Here is a 26,682-nt window from a genome sequence, read left to right on the forward strand (position 1 = left end):
TTTCCTCACCTGAGACATGTTGATGGTGCCTGATGAACCTTCGTAATACTTGCCACTTCCCTTCCACCTGGGACCCTAGGAGGATTAATTAGATATTATCCATAATATACTTTGTGCTCCCTGGAGAAAGATTCCACATAAAAGCAAAGTATTATTATTTCTAAGAGGGATAGTTATTAGCTCTTTGTAGGATCATTAAGCAAATAGATTATGCTTCCCTTTTGAGAAATTATCTCCCAGTTTTCTAATTCTTACAATCTATAGAACAAAACATGCATTCTTAAAAAGGGGGGTGGGCAGGTTGGTTGGTGAACAAGAATGGGGTGGGTTTTGAATCCTGACAACAGATCCTTGTTTTATGGACTTACTCACCCCCCACAAAAAATAGGCTCTACTGTTCCTTCCCTCTGAGTTTCTGAAATCCACTGTCTTCCTCGTAATGATTCCATGGTAAAGATGGCTCCGCGTCTCCGAGTTGGATCGCTCTGTGGCCTTTCGATCCTACCGTTGTTGAAACCTTTGATTGCATCACATTGTAGTTAAGTAGTTGCAGAGAAACCGTAGGGCCACCCTCACACATGTATTTGTGGTGGTATTTGACAAGCTGATAATGTAAGTTATGAGTGGAAAATTTTACATCCAAACTCCAGCCCACAGAAATTTCAGGGAAAACTCAAACCAGTATTCATTTTACATTCACTTCATTTTCCAGATTGTGTCAAAATTCCTTATTTAATATGAGCCCAGCCCTCAGATAAACCCGGTTGCACACGACCTGTGTTTCGGGTAACTTTCTACAGTGAGGTGCAAACTGCCTGGGTTTCTTCACTGTGTAAGTAGGGAACTGCTTCCTTTTTCCGGCACAAAAGTACCATGATGAGAAGGGAAATGTTGCTGGCCGGGGCAGGGTGGGGGAGCAAAACAAAGCACAACGTGAAAACAGCACTCTGGAGACCTTAAAGGGACTTGCTGCCTGCAGTTTAGAGAAGGAACCCCATGCTAATGATGCCTGTGGTGCCTCTGCCTGCGCTCAGAGAGCATTGCCAGCCCCCAGCCATCAAACGCGGAAGCTCACGAGAATCACATCTTAATCCATTAAACTCATTCACAGGCAAATGTACTAATGTAGGTCAGCGTGGAGAGCACGGTGGTGTCGTGTGCAAGCTCATTCACCATCCAGAGCGATGAGTCAGGGTGCTCAGTGTGGAAGACTTGAAGCCAATGTTGTGTGATGCCCACATGCAGCCACGGAATGAACCGAATCGGTAGCCAGCGAGGCCTGATGTCAGTGTCTCTAATAGAGCATTCTGCGAATTAGCACCCATCCGACCTAGATTAGGCATTTGAACTGCAACTTCATTTTTGTCTCCTCGTTCTTTCCATTGCATCCTTGGCCATCTTGTTCGAGCTTCTGTCTTTTTCATGAACACGGTTAATGATTCTTGGAGGGATTTAAGTTAAAACCAGTGGATTGTTGAGGCAGGGAGAAAGGAGATGACAGATAACTCTGCTCCAGGGAGCCCTCCCTGGTGGTGGTTTTTATTTTTTGCATCTCCACGTCCTCGGCCCCACCCTCTAAGAGTGTGCCTGCAGCAACTGCAGGAGCCTCGGAGGCAGCACACAATAGAGTTTGTGGGTTGTGCCTGCTCTCAGGATGGGTGTGATTGATGCTGTTTTCCTCAGAACCAGGCACTAATACAGCCCCTCCCACAACTTACCTCCAACCTGAAACCATGAAAAGCACCAGAAAGGAGCCGAAATGTAAACACTGTTGGAGGAGAAAAAAAACCCTAAATTTTGTATTTTGTTCATTCGAGTTTGGAGTCACCCAACCTTGTCACAGCCATATTGCCTAAAGTTAGAGGTAAAATTCCTTGAGGGTAGGGAAGTCTTTTAAAGCAGATTCATTAGAATTGATGCATTTAAAAGAGCTTTTATTAAATTATCTAAATCAAGTTCACGACAATGTCCCCAGTATTAAAGTAAAATAATACTCATACAAAATTGGGAAAGATATGAAAGCATAAAGAAGGAGAAATATGAGACACTATCCCAGTTAAATGTTGATGCATTTCCTTCCAGACCCTCTTCCTTCCTTCTCCATCCTTTTCCTTCCTCCTTTCCTTTTTTCTTTGTACCCCTTTCTTTCAAGTGCTCCAGTGTTTCTTAAATCCCAGGTACTATTTTTTTTCAGTCTTAAATATGTGGTATTTGGAGATGTGCCACTTTAATCAAAATACAGGGGTGTATGAGGACGCCCGCCCCTTAAATTATCCCATCGCATTTCTCCAGCACCTTCTCCATCACACTGGCCAGGAGGGATGTGTGATGTGAGCTGGCATCTTCTCAGTCCCTGAAGCAATTGGAAAAATGTTAGGGTGGCGGCAAGCATCCACCTAATTGCCCTTAAGCAGATTAAGCCTCCTACTTCTAGTGGTAAAACCTGCTAGGCAGCTGGTGGCTGTCCCCACCTGCCCCCCACCCAGTCCATCGTTGATTAATTGCAGATTTGCTTGCTCCACAACAGAGGGGTGAGCACTTGTGTGACTCCAGTGTTCCCTGTGCTGTCTGTGTGTTGACTGAAGTGGAGCCCGATGGGAACGTGGCCAGCAATGCAACTGGCTTTCAGATGCGTGTCCCTAAAACACATCTTAGTGCTGTATTTATCAATGGATTTAAGGCCTCGGAGAACTTTCCAAGGTGAAAACCTAATGTTGCTTCCATGGACATGGAGGGTAAAAGCCCTTAACCCTGAGACTTAATGAGAAAAAAAAAATAAGTGCTCCTTTAAGCAGCTTAGATTTATCTTGTCAGTGTAAGTGATGGGAGGTTTTTGTGTGCTTTAGAAAAGAGATTGTGTGTGTGCACACACACGTGTGTGTGTTAATCTAAAGTATCGTCTCCTTGCTTCATTATGTCACCATCCGCACTGCTCCTTTATGATAGACAGGGTTCATCTATTCCCCTGCTCTAAACTTAATTACTTTGCAATTAATTCTTTGTTGAAAATAGCAAGGCTCCTAAACTCAGAACATCTCATTGTGAGAAAGGCTGTTTATGGATAGAGGTCAAGAGGACGTATTGGAATATTCCGCAGCACTGCCACAGATATCTTGAATGAAAGTGGCAAGAAAGAAAAGGCCCCTTTCCGAATGAGGTGGCTGCAGAAGGTGAGGGCCTCCTCCCAAACGAAGTGAGCTAGGAAGGTTAAACACAGCACCACAGAAAAACCTCATTCCAGTCATCTGAAGGAGCTAACCAATTAGAGGACCCGCTTTGCCCTAAGTGAGAAAACTGAACCTCCATTTAGAAGTACTCGGTCAGACCCTGTGAGTCAGTGATACCAGCCAGCTCACATCCTCTGTGAAACTTATCCTGGCTCTTCCAGTCCCTTCTCATCTTTGGTGCTTCTTGTCTAAGCCTCTCTTCAGAAACTTCCCATAGGAGACGTTATATTTTGTGTCATGGTACTTACAGCAAGATAAGGTGCTTGCTTAGAGCCACCTGTTTCTTGAAGGCATTCATTTTTTTATTCATTCAGCAAATATGCAGGGAAGATTTCCTAACGAGCTCTTGGGTCCCAGGCACCATGGCACTGGTTCCGGATCCAGAAAAAGAGATATTGTCCCTGTACTTCATTGGGAGGAGTGATGTTTTATATCCGTGCATGGGAGGATGTTGTGGGAGAGAGTATGCATGGGGGCTGTGCACAGACAGATAAATAAAAATAACGCAGCGTGATAGCTGTAAGAATGGTAAGCGTGAAAAAGGCAACCTTCGGGGAAATTTAGCAGAGGTGCTCCTTTCTAGGGTGGATGTAGACCTTTACCTGGGCTTGTGAATGAAATACGAGGTCTATCAGGAAAAAGTCCAGCCATTGTTAATAAAACAAGAATAGTTTGCACAACATCAGTGTAACCTGGCAGCCAAGGAGAGTGGACTGGAATGTGCACATGTGAACAATGATGACTTCACTGTACTAGTGAAGGGGTGGTAGACACCATTAAGCGAGCTTGTGTACTGTGTGGCCGTCACATTGAAAATAACTGAGTGAGTAGAGCAATGAATCTGCATCAAATTTTGTATTAAGCTTGAACATTCCTCCATGGAATCTATTTGGATGATTCAGAAGCCACAACTATGGGCAACTAGTGATTGGCAGCTTCATAACAACGATGTGTCCATTCATGTATTGTGTCTCCTGCAGAGTTTTTTGGTGAAACGTCAAGTCAACCAGGTGACTCAGCCCCACTACAGCCCAGATTTCACACCCTGCGATTTCTGGCTTTTCCCAAAACTGAAATCACCTTTGGGAAGAGATTTCAGATCATTGATGAGATTCGGGAAAATAGGGCAGCTGATGGCAATTGGGAGAACTGTGTGAGGTCCCAAGATGCCTACTTTGAAGGGGACTGAGGTATAACTGTCCTATGTACAATGTGTCTTGTATCTTCTTCAATAAATGCCTCTATTTTTAATATTACAGAGCTAGATTCCTTCTGGACAGACCTCATATATCTCTTCCCATCCCTCCCCCAGTGCCCTTGATCTGTGACCATACTCACAACAGACCACAGCAGGCCAGGTTAAGGGTGCAGATGGGAGAGCTAGCCAACACAGCCTGGGTGTGATGACCAATGAAAGCCTACACTGAATCTTGAAGGATAAGTGAGGGAAGGGAGGAGAAAATGAAGAGCATTCCTGGCTGAGGGAACAGAAGACCAAAAAGCTCAGAGCTCTTTAAGAACAGGAACACTTGGGGAAGCTGTACAGGCTAGGAAACCAGTTGCCTTTCTTCAGCATCCTATGAAGAAAATGTTTATCACTGGTTAAATACATCAGTGAAAAGATTCCCGACTTTTTTTCTTGTTTTGTCTCCCGGGCTGTTGTTCTTTTCTCCTCACAAAGTAGAGAATGACTCTACAGTATCCTCATTTCCCACATCCTTAAGGAAGGAGATGAAAGTTTGCCTGTTCTCTATGAGTGGGATGCAAGATTTCCCTTCGCATCAGTCAGCACATGAATTCTGCTTCCTCCAGCTTCTGCAAAGCTAAAGACCCTAGGGATTGGGGCTAAGGTCAAATAGGATCAAGGTCAAACATTCTGCTCCCCTCTTCTTACAGTAGACTTTATCTTCTCTTAAGTAATACATTCCTACCTAAAATCGTGTTCTGCGACACCTCCTTGCTGGCAATTGTCCCGGTAAAGGGGGCTAAGAAGGAGGGGTTTTTATACTTTACACACTTTGAATAGAGTGGGAAATTGCTCATTCGAATACCATTTGATGGCCACTGTGCACATGGTTCTTCCCATGTGCTGCTTTTTTTCATAAAATGTGTGCTTCCCCAGCCCCTGCCTCCTTATCCTGCTCTTCCCATTTTTCCTAATGAGCACAGTTCCCATATCTGGGCAGGGCAGCCCAAGCTGCAAACTCCTTCCTGTCTCTGTGACCTCCCTGGCTTTCCTTCTCGTGGAATAGCCTCTGGAGTGCACATCATGTTCTATGCATGTACTATGTGTGAAATCAGTGAATGGAGCCCTCTTAGCTTCTGGAATATAATTCTAATTAAACAAACTTGGGTAAACAGCACATGGGGCCTTTTTTATAGAATCGACTCAAATTGAAAAACTATTGGTAAGTATTAAAATATCGCCAGTAGTTTTTATTGCAGGCAAATACTAAATGTACTAAGGATAGAAATGAAACTTCCTTATGCCAGTGATCTGTATCACAGAGCACTAAATATCAGTGCTGTGGTTCTATGCTTCTCTTGTTACAATTCCCATTTTGCAAAGAAATCAGGAAACATGCCCAGGTTTGCTCAGTGAAAACAAATTTAAGAAATAGATGCTCCAGTCCTGGCTGGTGTGGCTCAGTGGATTGAGTGCCAGCCTGCAAACTGAAGGGTTGCAGGTTTGATTCCCAGTCAGGGCACATGCCTGGGTTACAGGCCAGGCCCCCAGTGGGAGGCACAAGAGAAGCAACCATGCAGTGATGTTTCTCTCCCTCTCTCCTTCCCCTTCTCTCTAAAAATAAATAAATGAAATCTTTAAAAAAAAAACACACACACAAAGAAATGGATGCTTCAAATCCTAATGTTGGCCTCATTTTCTTAAGGAATGTGTTGACTCAAATTCGACACGTGAAGTTTTTGGGCTAGAGTTTGGCTACAAGCCTTATGATATTCTTGATTATTTTCTGACATGACAGACATGGTGACAAACCTCATTCGGGAGAAAAACAAAAGAAGACTTAAAACAGTTGTATTGTTTGGACTCTAATATTAAGGAGTGGGGTGGAACAATTTTTCTACAAGCAAAGCTCAAGAAAAAGAGATAAATTGCATTGCAATTTTTAAGCTACTTATGAAGAATAAAATTACAAAAAGTATTTAAAAATGTAGGTGAATTTGGTTTTGGTCCTGTCTTTAGGTAAGGCAGAAGTCATAAGTAAAAGACTAACTAGATTTGATTTGGTCCTATCCCCTGAAGTAAGACAATTTTTTAATTTGTGTATGTGGAAAAAAAAATTCAAACAAAATTTAGAAGAAAAAAGCAACATATGATTAATTTTACAGAATTATTATAAATTGGCAAGTGTAAGACTAATAATATAATATAAAAATGAGCAGAGATAGGCAATTAACCAAAGAGGAAATACAAAAGACAGCAAAGTTACAGCAATCTCATAAGTAAACAAATAAGTATGTATTAAAAGAAGATACCTTTTTAGTGACTTCAGTTTCTGGACTTGTGTTTCATGATGTTAGTGTTGGTGAGGGTACACATTACTCCAGGAATTACAAAGTGACAAATATTTTATACAGGACACTTTTCAATTCTTTTAAAAGCTATTCTCTCAAAATATAATATTTTGTTAAATTGTGAATGCCAACAAAGATATAGGTAATAAGGATATTTATGGTAGAATTATTTTTAATAACCAAAAAATGGAAATTATATAAAAGGCTATGATTATCAATAATTGATGGAATGAATAGGCTTTTTAAATTCTCTAATTTTAAAATTTTGTATAGATGTTCTGCAGTAACTGCGTATTATTTTCATTTTTAAAAGTGGTTAGTGTATCTTAAATAAAAGATATTGGAATGCTTTCACAGTGGCAGGTAAAACAGTTTGCAGACAGCAGGAGTGTCTGGCCTATGTGGAGAGGAATATTTTATCGCTGGCATTGCTTACAACGGACAGTCCACGGTAACAGTCAAAACCCAATCAGCTTTTAGCCAGGATTTTTGCTGTTTTTACATGATCATCATTTAAGTTATTTAAATCACTGTGCGCTGAGCAACTGCCCCCACAGCGCTCTCCCCTCCCTGATGTGCTACGGTGGCTGCTGATGCTTCGGGAAAGAAAGAAGGGGTCACACCTCTGTCTCAGCACCGAGTATGTAAAAAAAAAAATCACTCGAAACCAGTACTTGATGCCAGTTTCTGCAATGCAAGGCATAATCGCGTCGGGAGTACAAACATTGCAGCATTCTTCCAGCTTACCTCGGTGATCCTGCTTCGGAGTGGAGTGGCATTGTTTCCACTTTGTCGGCTGTTCTACTCTGTGTGCGTGTGGAATCCCACAGGAGCCTCATCCGCCCTCGCACGCAGGGACTTCACACTGAGCGTGGTTGGCTGGCTGAGAGGCAGAGCTCTCCCGAAGGAACCATGGATGAGATGCCATACGATATGAATGGCTAGCCCCCAGGCACCCTATAAATTTATTATAAAGCACTGGGTTTTGCGATAACAAAATAACTTGTGAAATTTGAGGTAAGTGTAAAAATGAGAAATGTATGTCTCTCCAGGGTCACCCTAGACTACAGGTCCTACTGAGTAAGAGGCCTGATTTCATTAACACAAAAGCAGGCCTTATTTTACTCAGAACAGGCAGAAATACTGGTGCAAGTGGATCTGAAACTCCTAGTGTTTGTGAGCAGAAAGTAGACAGAAGTCAAGCAACTTTTCCGGAAGGAAATAGCAAATGTGGACAACTCTGTAGTGTGAGGCAGTTAGAACAGCTGGTTAGACGATGCTTTGTTTGCATTTCACATCCATTTTGTAAAAGATCCTTAGAAAGGTCCTATTTGGATTTTTGGCTGCACCAGAAGGCTGGGGTCGGGGAAGGCTTCATCTGGGTAGTAGCTATGTGGGATGTATAGCATCTAGTTTAAGCTTGTGGTTTTTGAAAAAAACAATATGTTGGGGATGATGTAGCTCTTTAGATGTTTATTGTTCCAACTCATTTGGTATTTAGTCATCTTTCAAGGAAGTCCTAAGTAGAGGTAAAATTTGTCATATGGTAGTTACTCAAAATCGTACAAAAAAGCAATTCATACCAATTGGAACTGTGACAAGTTCATCAGAGTTGAGATATCTCTGCCCCTATTTATTATGCCAGCCGGTCAAGAGTGTGGGCAGGACATAAAACCCCCTGGGGAAAGCAGGCTCTCAAGTTTTCCCTGTTATAACCCCTTGGGAATCCTAGGAAAGAATGCTTTTGCTTCAGCTGCCCGCCCCATGTGCAAATACTGTTTAATCTGTTCCATAAATTTAATGAGAGGACCATCTCCCACTCACTGAGTTGATCTGGAAAATGATCAGAAGGATCACGACTGTGTCCTTCGAGAGTCTAGGTGCCTCCGACACCGTATCCATTTTAGCAAAACCAGGTCTTTACCTTTGCTCTCGATTCACCTCCGCATTTTCTTCTGCAGCAGAAATCACACATTTAGTCATTTTGGAACAACCGTCTAATACATTAATGATTGCAGGTGATTTTCCTGGAATTTCAGCTCTGCAAATGTTATATGGTGAGTGGGTCAAAGGTGGCAAGTGAGGGTCATGCAAAGCAAGGATTTTATGAAGGGGGAGATGGCAGTATAAGAAGAAGCACCCCACATAATTGAGAAGGTGAGGAATACACAGCACATGGGCTGTCAGAGACATATGCGGCCAGGCAGTAGACTGGGAAAAGGGGACAGGGGACCGGAAGGAACATTAGAAAGATAGGAAATCAGAGAAATTCAGGCCTCCCGTACATTACCTTCTGGAATCAGGGAGTTGTTATATAATCCACAGTAGCAGCTTGAGGGGATTGAGTTAACTTAATTTTTCTGGAAAGTCCTTTTTTTCCTCTCTCTGTAAGTCAACCTAAGTGGAAAGAAAGTGGAATTCTCCTCAATGAATCAAATGTCCGGAGGGGCCCGGTGGGAGGCCTGAGTCCCCCTGGATCCTGTACGAATTACTCCGCTCCTCGGCTGCACTTCCCGTGCAGGTTAAATGAATTGTTCCCATTAGCAAGTTGATAGGGCAACTCCTTTAGATGAAGGAGACTCTGTACTTTGAATGTCACCATGAGGAAAAGGTAGCTCTCACAGAAAAGTTGACGGTGCCACTCGTGGCAGTATTTTATAGTCACTGTTAAAACTGTATAAAATGATGACTTACCGTAAGGCTCAGAGTTGCAGCATACTATATAACAATAATAAGACGTCTGTCAGCTTCGAAATGGCGTGGGGCTCCTCCGCAGCATGGCGGCTCATCGGAGGTACAGCGGCCACAGGAGCAGTACTTCACGGGACACATGCTGTCGAAGGCTGATTCACCCTGACATTGATGCTCCTGACCCAGTCAAGTTCATTCTGATTAGTCACTTCTGCCTTCATTTGCAGGAACTAAAATCCCGAAAGTCTCCTTGCTTCATCTGTGTACCTCTTATAGCCATTTGAAAAGCACACTTCAATAAGTGACACTGAGTATGACTATGGGGGGAAAACATTAACAACCAGGTGGATGCTGAGTTGGCTGAAAGCTTCGTCATGTCTGAGTTCAAAGCCATCCAACCTCTACCGTATTGGCATCAGGGGGATGGCTTATTTTATTTGTGCTGTTACCTTGGAAATGAGGCACAGGTTTCATCTGTGCAAATAAGGACTTAAAAGAATCAGATCATCATCATATAGCAGTTGTAAGAATTATTTGGAATATTTCAATTATGTACAAGGATCTTTTAAAATGCAAATAAAAAATTAAGATGTTTGTAGGGGGAAATATATAAGCAGGAAGAGATCTCTGTCCTGTATATTTCTTAATGAACATGGGCATCTGAAAAAAAAATCCTCAGAGCCTCCATTGGCCAGGGATGCAAAGGAGTGTGCTCAGGGATGGGCTTAACGGAGCTGCATTTTTTCACTGCCCCTCAAACACCTTTTGCTCTTGAAGCTCAGGGATATCAAGAGGAATATTTGGGCTTCACTAGGGAGTAGAGATGACTTCTAAGACCGTGACTGGGGCTGGTGCAAAGTGGATGGGGAGAATAGAATTTGGGTCAGTAGTTGAGGCTTTGGCTGATACTCATACTGTGGGCTTTTCTCCCTCAGCAGCATGAGAACGGGGGCTATGGCTACCTTATCGGCTGTTATATTCCCACCATCTAACATAGTGCCTGACAATATGGCGCAGGGAGAGAACAAACCACCATCCAGTCGATGAGAGGCAGCATATATACAAGTCTGAACTTTTATACTTAAGCTTTTTTTATACTTAACAAATTCCACTTTGAGCTGAGAGGTCAGATTGTTTATACTTGTTCATTAATAAGATGTTTGAATAGTTTCCAGCTTTCCTTTGGCTCTGGGATCAAATTAGTGACAGCTCTGATGTTAGAGGTAAGTAAAGCTACTTCACTGGATAGGGGTTGATTTGCAAATTCATAAAGGCATCGAGAGTGCTGTTTTTATGTTGCACAGGTAGAAGGTCAGAGAGTGTAGCTCTGACCTTCTATGTGGCAGAGTGGATCCACTGTGCTTGGATAATGCCACGGGAATCCAGTCTCTTGACTTGACAGCTAGGAATGTCCTCAAGGCTTGGACCAGTCCCCTCCAGTGTCTTGCTTATAAATACAAGGGGGGTAGAACAGAGAGGCACTTACTTGTACAGCAGCAGCACACCATCTAAACTGCACAAAATGAGAAAGGACAGCCAGGCGGTAAAGCTAGGAGAGCCTATTAGTCGAAGAATTGACGCTGGGGGAAGCGAGGGGACACCGCAGGGTCTTTGAGCCGGGATATAGATGTTCATCTCTGATCATTTTTGCTGGATGCCTTCGGCTTTTGGTGTGAGCTTGGGAAGGAGCACTTAAAGGATTCAGCCAGAAGAGGAAATAACTGCAACCACAGAGAATGTCACTGACTGAACCCTGGTTCCAGCACTGCCACATGGGGGCCAGTTGACCTTGAACATGCCCCTGCATCTTTCTGACACTCAGTTTCCTCATTGAAAAATAGCTTAATATCTTCACTGCTCATTTCACAGAGGGAGACGAGGAAATCAGAAGTTAGGTTGAAACTATGCTGTCAACTGTGCACCGATGAATACGTCATTGCAACGGTTAACAGCAAATTGTCCTTGAATAATCTTCTAGTGATTAAAAATGTAGGACACACACACAAAAAAAAACTGATAGGGAAATGCTGCATCTTGTTTGAATGAGGATCGGATTGCTATTCTGAAGGATGAATTGAAATTACCTGCAAAGGGGCTGAACTGCAAGTTAAAAGTAACCCTCTGCCTTAAAATAACCACTTAAGAGGATAGCTAGGATGTCTCCAGTTTTTGTTTGGGGTCATTAACCAAGGGACGTCTGATTCCGTTAGGTTTCTATATAGCAGAGGTGGCCTGCTTTCAAGAGTGGCTGCTATTATATATCACTGATGGGACTTTCATCCAGTCAACAAAACATGGGCTGCTGAGAACAAAGAGAACCGAGCAAAAGATTATCCAAGAGGGCAGACCCATTAAAACTATAGTAAAAAGGTGGCAGAGGGCCAGGGGAGGGGAAGGTGGGGTTCAAAGTCATGTCTGAGTTACTTTCTACAGCATGCTTCTTTCACATGGCCATAGCAAATTCAGGTACTTCCTCACAAACCAATGAGGTTATGTTCCTAAAATGTATCATAGCTGACAAAATCACGATGGGAAAGATTTACAGTGCTAAGTAGGAGGAATAAAGGGTATTTAATATTTATTTTCATAAATAAAAGAAGATGAGTGGCCAAATACATATATTCTGAAGGTATCTGCTCCCCAAAGTATTCAGACCTACTCTGGTGAGAAACACTTTCTTCAGTAGGAAATACCAATGCTGTGTCACAGGCATGGTCAGAATCACCCACACACTGCATGTGAGGGGGACTGAGCCTCTTTTTAAAAGCCTTTCCATGCAGTAAGGACTTTTTATTATGAAAATTTCCAACATACACACAAAGAGAGGCAGCAATGCAGTGAATTCCCATACACCCAACACCCAGATTGAAGACTTTTCATGGTTTTGCCCTCTTGCTTCATCTATCTTTTTTTTTTCCTTTGCAAAGCATTCTGAGGCAACTCTCACACATCGTATCCTGTCATCCGTGCGTATTTCACATTTCAGCACGCAGTTCAGTGCCTGCTACACTCATGTTCTCCCCCGTTTTCTTTTCAAGGTCACTCAGGGGGGTTGTCATTGTTATTTTGTTTCATTTCCTGGACCTGCCATGTGGTATAAACTCATCTTCCCTTTCTGTTCTGCTCTCACAGACATGACTTGGACCGTGTGGTCCAGAAGAATGTGAATCAAGAAATGATGCTACATATTCTAGTTAAGAAGAATGACCCTAAACTCACAAATCAAACAGTCATAATCCTCCTCCTCTTCCAAGGATTTAAAATCTGGGCTGTACAAATAGAAAACAGAGCTATCTTTAAAGAATCAAAATAAACTAAGTTCGGCTTTTGGTCCCAGCATAATTCAGTGGCAATGACATCCTGATTTTTATTTTTTAATCACTCTGAAGAGAAGGGGCTGGCTAAACACAAGTCAGCCTCTAAGCTGTTACAGCTAAGAACCCTGAGTGCCACAGTCACTGTTTTCAGAGCCGCTTTCTCAGTCTCAGAAATGGGAGGGTTAAACTGCTCTAAATTGCCACGTATGAGAAGTCACACAAGGTCTTCTTCTTGCTAGAGCATATGGCTAATAGGGAATTTTTCTGTAGGTTCTTTATTATGCCAGAGCCAATGTGAGATTAGCTTTACAAGTTGGGTTATAACCTCCGCAGCTTCTGTGTCGGGGATCCGGTAACAAGATCATAAAGCTCTTTCTAACAGATGAGGCCTATGTGCCCTGTGTTCAGCTCTGGTAATGACCAGATTGATTTTATCAGAAGTGTTTAAAAGTGTCATTTTAACTTTTCTATTGCTTGCCCGACCTCAGGGTCCTGGGGCGGGGGTGTGTTCTCTCCCCTCTCACTTTTATCTGTAGCCTTCCTTTTCTATGTTTCTCTTCACCTGTGCAAACCTTACCTTCTCCGCCCCACACCAACCCATCAAGCACTGGCCTCACCATCTATATTCCCCTGGTGTTCTCTGTACACTTCTAGAGGACTGGGCTGTGGGGTCACCATCGGTAGACTAGCTGCATGGCTTTGGGGGGCCATTCATTCACTTATTTGACAATTTTTCTTGAGCTCCTACTAGGTGCCAGGTACTGTTCTAAGCACTGAAAATATAGTGCATCATCCAGAAACATGAAGTGCCCAACTGTAAGATAACATCGTTGGAAAGACATACAACTATTTAATAGAATGTCACAGGGAGAGCACAGGAAAGTGTGGAAAGTAAAACAAAGTGGAGAACAGGGTTGAGGGCACAATTCTAGATGAGCTGACCTAGGAGCATCCTGGGAGGGGGTGACCTTCAAGCAGAAATCTGAACAGAATATTGGTGTATATGTTTTGGATGTTTTTTTTTTTCCTTAGGACAGCTAGAACATCTTTCTGTGCAATTAAGTTTTCATTAGTTTAATGGTAGTGGAGTATTCCATTCTGTAGACATACCACGGTTTATTTAACTCTGTACTGTTGACATCTGGTCATTCCTCCCTGGTGTTTTGCTGATAGAAGCAATGCTATGAAGAGAACCTTTCTGAGTACACCTATAATGATTTTCTAAAGACTATGTTTCTATTGGTCAAATTGAACAAGAAAATATTTTCTCGTCTTTGGAGATGAGGAAACTGAGGCTCAGAGAGATTATCTTGGCCAAACTCATACATCTGGCAAGTGACAGAACTCAAACTAGATTCCAGGTTTTCTGACTCTAAATCTCATATGGAAAATAGTTATGTAATGTAATAATTGTCATACTCAGGAAATTCTGTAAATGCAAAGGGAAGAGCTTGGTGGCTACTTTCTGTTCTCAAATTGCCACCCAGGAGGGCCCAGTCCAGACAAACTGCTATAATTCTGCCCTCGGGGGATAGTAAAGAGGCCACAAATATATACTTAATTGAAGATTTCATCTTTCTTCTCTGAGTTGATAACAATTTTTAGAAATCCTTTAAAGACTTGTGGTGTCCTATATGTTAAAGAATAATGAAAGCCACCTCTCCCCTTCCACATATGTATTTGCTATACTACTGGATCCTGGGGCTTTGAGCGTTTGTCCTGGTTCTGACGGTGGAACTCAGTTTCTCCAAATTTAGAACCAAATTACAATCATTTCCACTTTAGCAGGTTCCTTCTCCTTGCTAGGCAATTCAGGATGTGAGCGAATGCCTGGACTGCTTTCTCCTTTGCCATTACCTCTGTCTCCCTGGAACATCCATGCTTCTCCTATCAGTAGCAGCCTTTGGTCTGGGGATGGCTGCAGACCAGGTGAAATTGCTTTAATGATTACTTGCCTTGACCTGGTATGCTGACCAGGACCCATGCTCCATGAGGTATGATTTAGGTTGTCTACGCAAGGGCATAATATGTGAAAAATGTCCATTGTGTCTGACTTGCCTTGGGGCCGCAACTCTATTATCTTCGGGTCACCCTCACCCAACCAGTTCTGGTAGCTCTGCATTTGCAGATCGCAGCTGCAGCCCTGTGTTTGACAACATCCAGGCAAGGCAGCTACAGACAGTTCAAGTCGTTACCTGCCCCTGTTCATGGCAAAGATAAACAATTTCAACAGATTCCAGAGGTACATAAAGTAAAGCATTTCCTGGAAAAGTGTGGTAAGAGCTGCTAATTTTTACCTGAGTTGTACTATTTACTTATAAAACTCCTCAATGCTAAAAGACTAACCTGGAAGTGTTGTTGCTAATTGTCATTTCTCACATCCCTGCTCAGAGCTGCAAGACCACATTTAAGTCACCCAAGTCATAGCTAATGGGTAAGCTCCATTTTCAATATAGAGACTTGAAAAAGTGAATCAATTTGAAAGAAGGATTCATATTGTTCTTACTGTCCATTAGTGCTAATCAAGTATTTGGCACCCGCGAGCCTTAGAGGAGAAATTGCCCTTCTTAGGTCTGGACTGTGTATAATGCATTGAATAGTAAGCTCTAAGAGAGAAGATAGATGTTTCCCAAATAAATTGAGTCTCAAAATTTCTTTCTAGGCTAAACTGATGGCTCTTCATGTTGACTTTGCTGGGGGACCAGGAATATGTTGTACCATTGAAACTAGTCCATCACAGGTAAAGGCAGGGCTTGAAAAAGGATAAAGCTCTGGCTGGCCTGTCCAAAATTAAAAGATATTTCTGGGCACCAATGTCAGGGCATGTGACCTAGGCATGGAGGACAATCACAACACACAAAAAAATGCTAATTCAAAGAGAAAAAAATTCCTCTTATCAATACCTATGACCATTTTTCAAATCAAAATGGAATTTTTTATGTTGTAAAAAGCACCTTGATTGGTATAAGAGCCAGAATACTGTTACTAAAACAGCTCAACCTAGACTCACATGTAAAAGAAAGCTCACATGAAATTATTATTTATCTTCATAATTAGTATTTCTAAATGATTTCTAAAGGCTTTTTATGCAATTACAAAATGTTTGATTGTCGTAACACTGCTAATGCTGTGATGCCTTCTGTGTGTTGTCCTTGGTCCCTGCAGCCCTGGCACATAATTTACTTCTCTTTTGAGTGAACTCTAAGCATTAGTGTCCATTAAGAATTTTTGAAACAAAGTCCAGAGATTAGTTGGAGCACTTTCAGTAATATGTACTGATTATCATTAATAGCTCTTTTGTCCTAGACAAGGACATTGTTTTGTAACATCATTTTGTTTGGTGAAGCCCTTCTCAGCTGTGGTCCTGATCCACCTCCTGCACAGACTCTCTCCTTGACCATGTGAGGGGTGGAGCCAGTTCAGAGGGCAACTCAGGACTGGGGGCAGGGGAGACACAGGGCCAGCACAAAGCGATATATTTTCTTTTTGAAACAACTGTTAATCATTAAAAAAAGGAGAACCTAAATGTTGGGCCTTGTTTCTTAGCTAGTGTTCATGCAGTGCATTTAAAGCGCTGTTTTAACTACTAGTTCCTTACCATTGAGGAAGTCAAAAGCAAGGACAGGTAGCATCACGTGGACCCAGGAGAAAGCATCGTTCTTTGAAGGATGCCTGTTGAGAATATGGCAGAAGGAAGTCACGTGTTCCAGATTTTATTTGGAAAGTTCTGTCTGAGCTTTGACACATTCATTCACCAGGTTATCCACCTGTTTAACAGCATTGCCCTGATGGGTATGCTTGTCTCCGCCCACAGGATCTCTCTCTGTTTATCTGATGCAAAGTGCCTGCCATTAGGAACAGCTTTCATGGAGAGAAGCTAAGTGTCTACAGAGACATTGTGCTGGGTGTTCGTGTGAATTCTCACAATGAAATCTTACTATAAACTTAGCACACAGAATTCTATCTCCATTTTATAGAGAAGAAAATAAAGGCTCAGAGAGGTTAGGCCATTTGCCTGGGACCTCACAGCTCGACCAGTGAGCATCTTATTAAACTCAGGCATCTTGTGAGGGGCAAGAATAAGTCTTGTTATGAAGGCCTTCAGAGTGGGAGCCCTCCTGTTCTAGGAATTAAACTAAGTCAATGTGTGGGGCTAGTATAGGCTCAGGGCTAGTTAGCCAATTAAAGATTTGGCCAATCATCACTGGATACATCTCCCCACCCCTGCCATACAAACTCACTTGACATGTGGAAATAATGGCATATTTTAAAACAAAAAAGAAGGAAAGAAAGAATTTGCTGCATTTTATTTTAGGTATTCTATGTTGTATTTGTTTTCTTTTTGTTTTTTATTCTCACACAGAAATTTTTCATGTTGAAAGTATGTCTTTCCCAGCAATTATTTTACTTTTAAAGAGGACAAGAGAAGACTCCCAGGCAGAATGCTGGCAAAGTGGCAGAGGGCACCTCTGTAGCTAGGGACTTGTCCAGAAGGCAGGGCCTCTGGAAATGCTGGATTATCAATTGGCATGTCTAGGGAAGAAGAAAGATGTCATTTCTTACCCTCCCCCAAAAAAGTTAAAATAAACTTGGAATCCAGACAGTTGCCTAGAAGCCAAGAGACAATAATAAGAAGTCCATCAAGGAAGTTTAATTGGTCCAAGATTTGGCACTGATTGAAAATATCAGATTACATTCCTGAAGTGCTCTGCTCTGTGGTGACTATAACTTTGAAGCTACTGATAGCCGTGACAGTGATAAATTTGTGGTATTTTCATTACATTTCCTTTTCTTTACTTTGAAACATGGTTGGCTAAATAGAGTCAGGCAGTCTTGCTATATTAGAAACCCTACTTGGGGTAGGATATTTGTGGAGATTTTTCCTCTTGGTTTTAAGAGTATTAATTGGCAATATAAAACTGCTGTAATATTGCTAAGTGAAAAATTAAAGCATTACCTGGAAATAAATCTGTACGTGTGTGTGATCTGGGTGAAATATAATATAAGGAGTCTTGCAACTTTTCAAAAGGTACCATTTTTCTCTAGCCCAGATAATTTTAAAATATCACCCAAAAGAAGTGTATCTTTTACTTATATAACCTTTTGTGGGCACTGCCTTCTTTCTTCTTTGGATTTAAAGGCAAAAAGGAAAAAGTTTCAGGTGGTTACCTTTGATTGTGAGCTACAGTAGATTTTGTACAGCAAGAAATAGATCTGGCAGCCTGTTGCTTAGAAAGAGGAGGTTTGGTTTGACAGCTAGAAAGCAGGGCAAGGAGCCACTGATCAGGGAACTAGAAGGGAAATTAAGGATCATGCAGTTCAACTACCTCATTGAACAGATGAGAAAACAACGACCCAGAGAAGTTAAGTGACTTGCCTAAATCATCCAGCGAGTTCGCTCTTGGCTCAGGGTATGTGAGTGCTTTGCATTTAGAAGTTGGTTCTGCCCCATCACCCTTCCTACAACTCCAGGAAGTCCCACTGTCCATAGTAAACATTAATCTGCTCAATGGCCTGTGTGAAAATCTCAGGGAAAGAATCTTGGTGTCTTTCCCAGTCATTGGGAAGTGAATCAAAACCTTCACAACATCTGGGCTTGGTTCGACACCCTTTGGTGGTGGTAGGCTAAGTGCTTTGCCTGTGCTGGTTGGTCAGCAGCCCACTTCACTCCCTTGCCAGGGAGCAAGTATCTTCCCTTGATTTCAGAGAGGAAAGAGTCCAGTGGAGTTCAGGGTGGAGAATAGAGTCCACTTACTTTTAGGAAGTTGGTCCTGTGTCTCATGCTGTGCTCCATCAAATATGAATTTTGAAGTCAGGAGCATAGATATCAAAACCAGAATCCTAGGCCTCGAGTCAGTGAGAAACCCAGGAACATCACGAGTAGCTGTGGCTTATCTTTCAGTAGTACATTCTAATTCAACTTTGTTAAAATAAGACTGTGTGGATTGCCCCCACCCCTCGTCACAGTAAACCATTAACCTGTATATCACCTTCCCTAGTTTGTAAAACTCTTTACGCATCCTTATTTCATTTTAATTCTCACAACAGCCTTTGAGTATTACCATGATTATAATACCTGTAATGTAATCTTTTACAATTGTAAAGGCTAAGAGACACAGGCCCAGAAAGGTTAAGTGACCTGCCTAAAGCCTCCTGGCTGAGAGACAGCAGAGTGGATGGGCTAAGCCTGCAAGCTCCAGCCAGCTTGACTCCAAAGCAAGAGCCGTCTCTAAAAAGTTTATTCTTGTATAGTCCTGAGCAGAATTAAAGCTATTTGCTTTCTAAACACTCATCAAAACTTGTCTTCAGAAAACCCAGTTCCCCAAAAGTTTTCGATTCAGACATGCTGCTGTTACTAGTAGCATTAGGTTTAGATTAAGCCTTTCCTCTTCCACTTGAGGACCCGGGCCATACGTGACCGCTGCAGTCCCATTGAGGATGAGTTCTATGATGAGAAAGACAGGAATCTTGCAACCTCTGGGGAGATGAGAAGAAAGAGAAAAAGGAAGACACACCCCACCCCACTGAACGGAGAAGAAATGGCTGCTCGTCACAAACCTGGGGACACAGGCCCCTCTGGTCTTGAGCCCTGGTGGGGCTTGTAGGTTTAGACAGGCTGGGGGACAGGGAATTATCGGCAGCGCTGACTGCTGAGAGTTACGCTCCAGGGAATAAATCTTCTCTTTGAATATTAACTCTTTTGAGAGGCACCCTCTGTAGCAGGGTTTTAAAATGTGTGCTGTGGACACACTTCCAGTCTGATAATAACTTCCCACAGCAAGTTTTTTACTATGCTAATGAAGAACTTCCCTGGACCTCAGGAGATCCATCTGTGAAATGAGAGGGACAGTTTGGCTTCTTCCCACTTCTGTGGAGTCAGTTACTAGGAAGCGCTAAATCGTGAACAGAGAGAGGAGGGACACAAGTCCGACCCCTCAGTGTGAGCACTGTTGCTATTTTTCAGGAGAGGAGGTGGAGGAAAGGAATTCCAGTGCATTTTCTGAGTGTTCCATTAAATTTGTCTTTTTTGTGTTCATAGTTTTCTTTGTTTGCTTTTTCTAGGAAAATAGAATTTTGTTTCCATAATGAATATCAAGTAAAAAAAAAAAAACATAAATATGCACAGTCCTATCTCCATACTGAGAAGTTGTGATGCATTTTTTAAAAATACTGCTTTCATAGAAGTGTGTTTTTTAATCCTTTCCCATAAAAATGTGTTTATTAATTGACTAGCATATTCTTCATTGTATATAACAGATAAAATTAACCTTATATTTGTATAGATTATGGTTGCCCAGTTAAAGTTGAACTTCAGATAAACTGGTCTCTGAAATTCAAACTTAACTGGGTATCCTGTTGTTTATCTGCCAAATCTGGCAGCTCTACTAAAGGTGTGCCCCCCAATTATTTCTATTGATTATTAATTGGCGGTTAATCAGAAGTGAGGGACCAAGTGTGTGCCGTCGCTAATGTCATGCTTTCTCCCAGGCACAGTTATGAGACGTTTGAGCCCCGTGCAGCCATGGTCTCGAAGCTCAGGCAGCTTTCCTGGAAGGATTTTCGAAATCTATTATCAGTGTAATCATCATGAAAATATTTGACGAGAACACTGCATCACAGTGTATAATAAATTTAAGTAGAAAAGTCAAAGCGGTGGTATTTTCATCAGGCCTTTGGGTGTCAGGAGAAAATAGTTCCACACTCAGCGAATATAGATGGGTCTGTTTGGGGCTGTGTTAAATCCGATTGTGTGGAGGTTCTGAATAATCAGGAGTGACAGCATAAGCACTTTCTCCTCAAAGTGATTTTACAGAAAGCATTATTTCCTAAGGAAGGTACACATATAGCTCCCACAATGCTGAAAGAGCACTAATGTATCCACTTATTGGTGCTGGAGTCACGAGCTGGAGCTGCAAACTGTATTCAGATTTTAAACTCTGCTCACCCCTGCTGCGGGGCCAAGTGCCCTTCCCATGATCGAGCTGATTTCAAAAAGTCCTGCAGCTCTTTTTCAGTTCCCATGTGAGAGAGCCTTCGAGGCTTTTTGCATAAAGTTCTAACTTCACTTTGGGAAGCCAACTCAAACATGGTGAAAAACAATAGCTTAGTTTCCCTCAATAAAAAGGGGTAAAAAGAATTTGCGTTGGGCTATGTAATTTCAGCTTCCCTAAATAAGTCCTTTGGAAAGTTGTGGGGGGGACAAGTGTGCGATTTTGGACTTGTCGTACAACTTTCAAACTAACTGCAGAAAAAAATGCCTACCATGGATTTCTTCCCTGTACCATATGTCACACAGCTAAGTAATAAGTCTGATGTGGGTGCCCCATTTTTAAACAACTTTAACTTTCCAGAGGAGGGTTATAATAGCTCTCTTAATAACTTGAAAGAAAAAATTTTTCAAGGTTTACCACAGTTCTTAGTCGCAGGCGAAAAGTTTTCAAGAGTTTTTTGACTTCGAGCCTATGTAGTCTCAAGAATAACCCCCAAGCAGAATGAAGCAGGAAGCATTCGAAAGGCAGCAGGACTTCTGACGCAGATCGTGCTGTCCGCACTGAGCATGCGTTCATGCTGTCGTTGGGTAGACTTACGTGCCTGATCTTGCTTGGTTCTATTCGTCACCTGCTCTCTGTCAGTAATCTTGGAAATGTCAAGGGTGCTGAGTCATGAATCCATGTTTTCATACTCTGTGTGTGTGTGTTAATTTTGCGTTGTTTACAAGTCATTCCCCCTCTGACCCTAATGTGTATGGACAGATAGGTACATTTTGTGGGTGTATTTTCCCTCACCATTAAAAGTTGTGCTTCAGGCAAGTGGGAAGAGTCATTTTCATTAAAAAGTAAACATAGAGTCAATGGCCACAGCAAATTCATCATTCTGTTGTCTGAGTAGGTTGGCATCATTCTCTTGAGACTTAAATCTTCCCTGCTCTGCCTATAAAGATGATCATCTCCCCTATTTAAAATAAAAAATAAGAGTCTTCTCTCACCCTGTTTAATTACTATCTGTGCTACTTCTTTTTTTACTACAGAACCTCTTAACTCAGTAGGCAGTGCTCACTGTCCTCATCGTTCATGGTGGCATTACTCTGGGGTCCATCCAGTGATGCCACCATGAAAGATGAAGTCTAATCCTGTCTCTCCATTGCCATCTGAACGACCTGTGTCCCTGAGTACTCTGCAGACAATGTACGTGCTGAGAAGCCCACACAGGATGCTTTCTTACCTTTGTCATTATTTCTTCTCTTCCAGGTATCTCAGTAACGAAGAAGACACATACATGTAAGTAATGCATTTTTTTTCTTGTCCCACGTTTTCTGAAGAGTTGGAATTCGCATATGTCTGGCTGCTGTGACCCTTCAAGTATAAACTAATGTTTCAGCTGTGATCCATGGTCAGCAGAGGTCATACTTTTCTACCTGTAGTGGTCGGAAGTGGTACATTTCCACCTGTGTGTACTGAGTGTGTGTTAAAGAAAGTCTAGACATATTCTGAGGAATTCTAGTTACTTAAGCCATTAAGCTGTAGAAGAAAAACATAAAATCTAGCTGGGAGGATCAATTAATTACTTACTGATCATCCTTACTCTGGATCCTGCTTAGAAGAGTCATGTTTCTAGGAAATGTCACTTTGATTTCTTTTACACTTTGGTCTCCTTTTCCTCACCACTAGTTCCCGATTTAGGCCGTCTTGTACTTGTGTCTGTGGAGCAGAGATGCTGACTGGGAATGTAGGTGCTGTTGTTTGACCATGAGTGTGGCCTCTCAGGGCCCCGGTTAATGGCATCGGTAGTTTGATGTGGAAATGTGCGCTGGATTTATACTTTGTACTCACTCACACTTCTCAGGTTCAACTGCTTTCACCAATTGCCTTCATTCAAATTGTACTACAAGTTTACAAACTCATGTCAATGTAAAGTGTTGTGATTTGCAATCTGATCAATGATGTTTGACTGTGCTTTGAACCTCAGGATGAAACTAATACGTCATTGATGCAGGCAGTCAACTCTCACTGGACTGGACCAGCATATTTAGACTTTGAATTAATCATGTCATGAGAATTTGATGACTATTTTAGATCACAGATATGTGCTACCTATGAGATGTGTTTGGCATCCTTCTAAGGCAAGCAGTGGAGATATTTATGGCACCATTTAGGGCTGACAAAGACATGTCCCCAAATTTTTCCTACTTATACTTTAAAAATGTTTTTATTTCATGTGAAATATTTGGGGGAAAAATCTGTGTAACATCAAAGTAGTTTATCTTGTGCCTGAGTTGATTCTTGAAACCTACTCTTGGGTTTGTCTGTCTGTTTATCTGTATTTATAGCAAATAAAAAAGCAAAAAAAAAATCCCACCAAATCTCATAGCTGCCTGACTTTTATGGCCCAGCCCTACAGTCTCTCTATGTGGGTCCCCCATGGACTTCAATGGAATATTTGAGGAAAGATGAAAAGGTCAGGCCTGTAATGGACACACGATTAGGACAGCACCTCCATCTGTCAACGCACAGCTTCAGTTGGCTGTCCCTCCATCAGGGTAGTCTGTGGCCCTTAGCTTTTTGGGGATTGTTTTGTTGTCGTCGTCGTTGTTGTTCTTGCTGTTGTCGGTGCATAATTGAGCTCATGATGACTGAGAGATTGACAGTACAGGAGACTGAAGTCCTCTGTATATCCGCAGGGCAGGCATGGTACAGAACGCTTCCTTGCACAGCCTTGCCCATGAGCTCGTCCCTGGCCTGGAGGGACCCACTCTAGAGGTGGTAAGTAATTCAGTCTTTCTGCTAGCTCAGTCCTGGGCCTCTCCGAAACAGGGGCGGATGATTGTGCCTGCTGTTCGTGGTGGTTTGGGGTATGGACTCCTGGCCACCTGGCAATATACAGAAAGCCACTGACTATTTGCATTACGACTTGGCTCTTGGATAAATGGACAGAAGCACTAGTTCAATTTCATTGGCTACCAAGAGTCCTCCTCAACTAATGAGACAGAGACCATAGATTTTCGTTAATATATAGACTGTCCATCCATATGGATCTTCAAGGAATTGTCATCCCTGAGAGTGATTTCACTGGTCTATTGCATAAATAATGACCTGTGGTTAGATTTTAATTCATGGAAGGATTTAGATGACAGCATGAGAGTGGTAGCTAGTGAGGAAAACGGAATTTCCAGTAAGAGGCAATATAAGCAGGTTGGCCTTGCATCGGAGGTTTAACTCACTCCATCAGCTATATGCCTGCTTTAAAACAAAATCAAGACACAGCCAGAGTAGGCGGATTTGGATTGCCTTTCTAACTAAGAAAATGAGCAGGGAAATTCTTACACATTAAGCATAAAATAAATGTAGAAAAACCTAAAATAAAGCTCCCTTTATGTAAGGCAAATATTAAATGGACAGAAAGATTTAGATCAGAAATCATCCTTGTTTTTTGGTTGATGTTTACTTTCATGATTTGGGGAAGGAGACCCAAAATAAAATGGCCAGTCAAGTAGGGATCAATAGCACCTGAGCAGATAGTTGGCACCGAACTTCACATGTGCCAAGAAGAAATTGAATTGTCCAAGTTGAGTGTTAGTCAAAGTCTTATGCCACTTATATGTGGAGACTGTTTTTGTCATCAAGCTGAGCAGAGAGCCCATCATATTTCTGATCTTAGCATCTCCACAGGGCCCACAAGTTGTGAGGAAGAAGAAAATCAACCAGTTCTTTCTCTGATAACAGTCACTCAAATGACTTCTTTAGCATCTGTCAGATTTTTTTTGAAAATGGAAATGTCCTAACTTGCCTATAAGTTTTCTTATGATGTTACATTCCAACTCCTCTTAAATCATCTTGACATCTGTTCTTCAGAAAGTTTCACTATCAGTGAAGCATATTAATTCATTTTTGGACTGTCTCATGGCGGCCATTTTTAGCCAGGGCTTTGGAAACCTTGGTCCTGGCTTGCCTACATCGCCATCGACAGCTGAAGTCACCCCCTATTAGCACTTTCACTCTGGTTTTCCTAACGGCCCTCACAGAGAGATTGTTCGACTTACAAATTAACATGGACAGTTGTAGAATACATTATCAGACCAGAGTGTCAGCTCGCAGGTACAGTAGTCAGAGGTGCAGGAGCTACAAAATGAACCTGAATGGTTGTGACACCTGATAATATTTTAGGCCACCTCATTACCTGGAAAGCACAGGTATTACTTTTAAAAAAATGTTTTGGGGTGAGTTGAGCCAGAAATTCCCAGGAAAGGAAATCTTATTGTTAACTTCACAGGAATCCATAAGTATGGTCTTTGAGAAGGCATTCTCCTGAGTTTCTGAGAAGAAAATAAACACTTTTCATGTTTGTCATTAACTTTACTTGGCCCATGGGGGAGGACTGAGTTTTCGGGTTTCTAGTACAAAGTCATTGTGACCAAATTGGTCAAGGAATTCTCACATTTTTGATGTTCTTCCATTGTTAGGAAATGTTGCTGTTTTGTTTGATGTGGGAATATAAAAGGGAGTTATTACTTGTGGGAGAGAGCCATGCTGGAGAAATTTTACACTGTGGTACAGAATTTCAGTATAATTTTTGCGGTGATTACATAGCACCTGTATTTGGCTGGACACTTCCAAGAGTGCTTTCACTTTGGTGTTTCACAAGTTTGTTCTGCTCTCTTTCCTGCTGAAATAGTACTGTGTGGATAAGGATCTTTTTCTTGGAATCAGCTGCTATCTTGCTCTTTCTTAGTTGCCAAGGACAATTGGTCATTTGCTCCTGGCCTCTTACTTAATCTAATTCTCCTTGGATGAGTCTTCATTCACTAAAATGTTAGAATACGACAAATATGGAGGTAAAAAAGGGGGAAATGCAACAGATCATCTTAGCTACTGCCAGCTACCGGGAAGTTTAGCATCGGGGTGTCATAACCTTTGGGCTAATGTCAGCCAGCCGCCACGTCAGAGACCAAAGAGATAACTGGTAGGCTTCTGGATTGCTTCCAGAGGCAACAGACCATTGCTACTTCCTTCTGATCTCATCCTTGTTTATATTCCTTATTCTTCCTGTTTCAGTCTGTTCGGCTTGCTCTCCTCCGCACTCAGAAACAGGCACTTACAAACATGCAAAAACTGCAGGTTACTCAGTAAGCCATCAGGAAAATGTGTGAGTTTATACAACTTAATGTCACTCTTCCCCCCAAAATAACAAAATATGCTTTTGAACCCTCCAAAATATTTTAATTTTAACAGAAATTGCATTAAAGGGTAATTTTGTATATTATGTTTGGCTGTAGCAGGCTAATACCTAAATTATAAAATTAAAACCCTGTAGAGACTTAGTCCTCAATAGTAAAAATATTTTAGAACAAATCAGGATAGTTCTTTGAGAAATAATCCTTTGTATCTGTAAAAAGAAAAAGTATTTATTGCAATCATTTAAAGTGGAGTAGGTTAACATATTCACTTTACCCTAGAGACTTGGCTTTGAATTTGACTTAGATAAAATTAGTTTTGAGGCCTCACCCTCTTCTCCTTAGGCATTTGTTGATATCACAAAACCAACCCAACAATTTGTCATGACTGCTGTCATTTACTCAGGAGGTCCAAGAACTAGAATAACTTTATTTTCTCGTGTTCTTTTCCTTCCTTGAGGCCATTCTTTTTGACTGTAGACTCTTAGCAACCCCAGACTTGGGGCTCACCCATGTTATTTTCACAGTCCAGGAAAACTCAAGAACCTTTCTTGGCAAAGCTAATGGAAGGGGCTTTGGTTATATAGTTAGTAGGTTGCTGTGACAACCCATGTGACTCATGGCATGACTCACAGCAATTATAATTTCAGTTGCTGGCTGGGTGTTTTGTTAAGACAGACCTGAGAAGGAGCCACACTGAAGTTCCTTAAGTAGGCTTCCATCTAGATCCCTCTACCCATTG

At 41.9% G+C, this 26,682-nt stretch overlaps 1 protein-coding gene across 2 annotated transcripts in view; it reads left to right on the forward strand.

Moving 5' to 3' along the window:
* Nucleotides 1–26,682, forward strand: part of RORA (RAR related orphan receptor A) — a 695,618-nt gene that overhangs the window by 496,226 nt on the left and 172,710 nt on the right. For both annotated transcript variants that reach the window (XM_037151064.2, XM_037151066.2), the window contains exon 2: nt 22,021–22,050. In XM_037151064.2, coding sequence (XP_037006959.2) covers nt 22,021–22,050 — 30 coding nt within the window. The remainder of the gene's footprint in view (nt 1–22,020; nt 22,051–26,682) is intronic.

The sequence above is a fragment of the Artibeus jamaicensis genome, unplaced genomic scaffold, assembly GCF_021234435.1.
Source record: "Artibeus jamaicensis isolate MK-2021 breed Jamaican fruit bat unplaced genomic scaffold, CSHL_Jam_final contig_548, whole genome shotgun sequence".
NCBI classification, from domain to species: domain Eukaryota; kingdom Metazoa; phylum Chordata; class Mammalia; order Chiroptera; family Phyllostomidae; genus Artibeus; species Artibeus jamaicensis.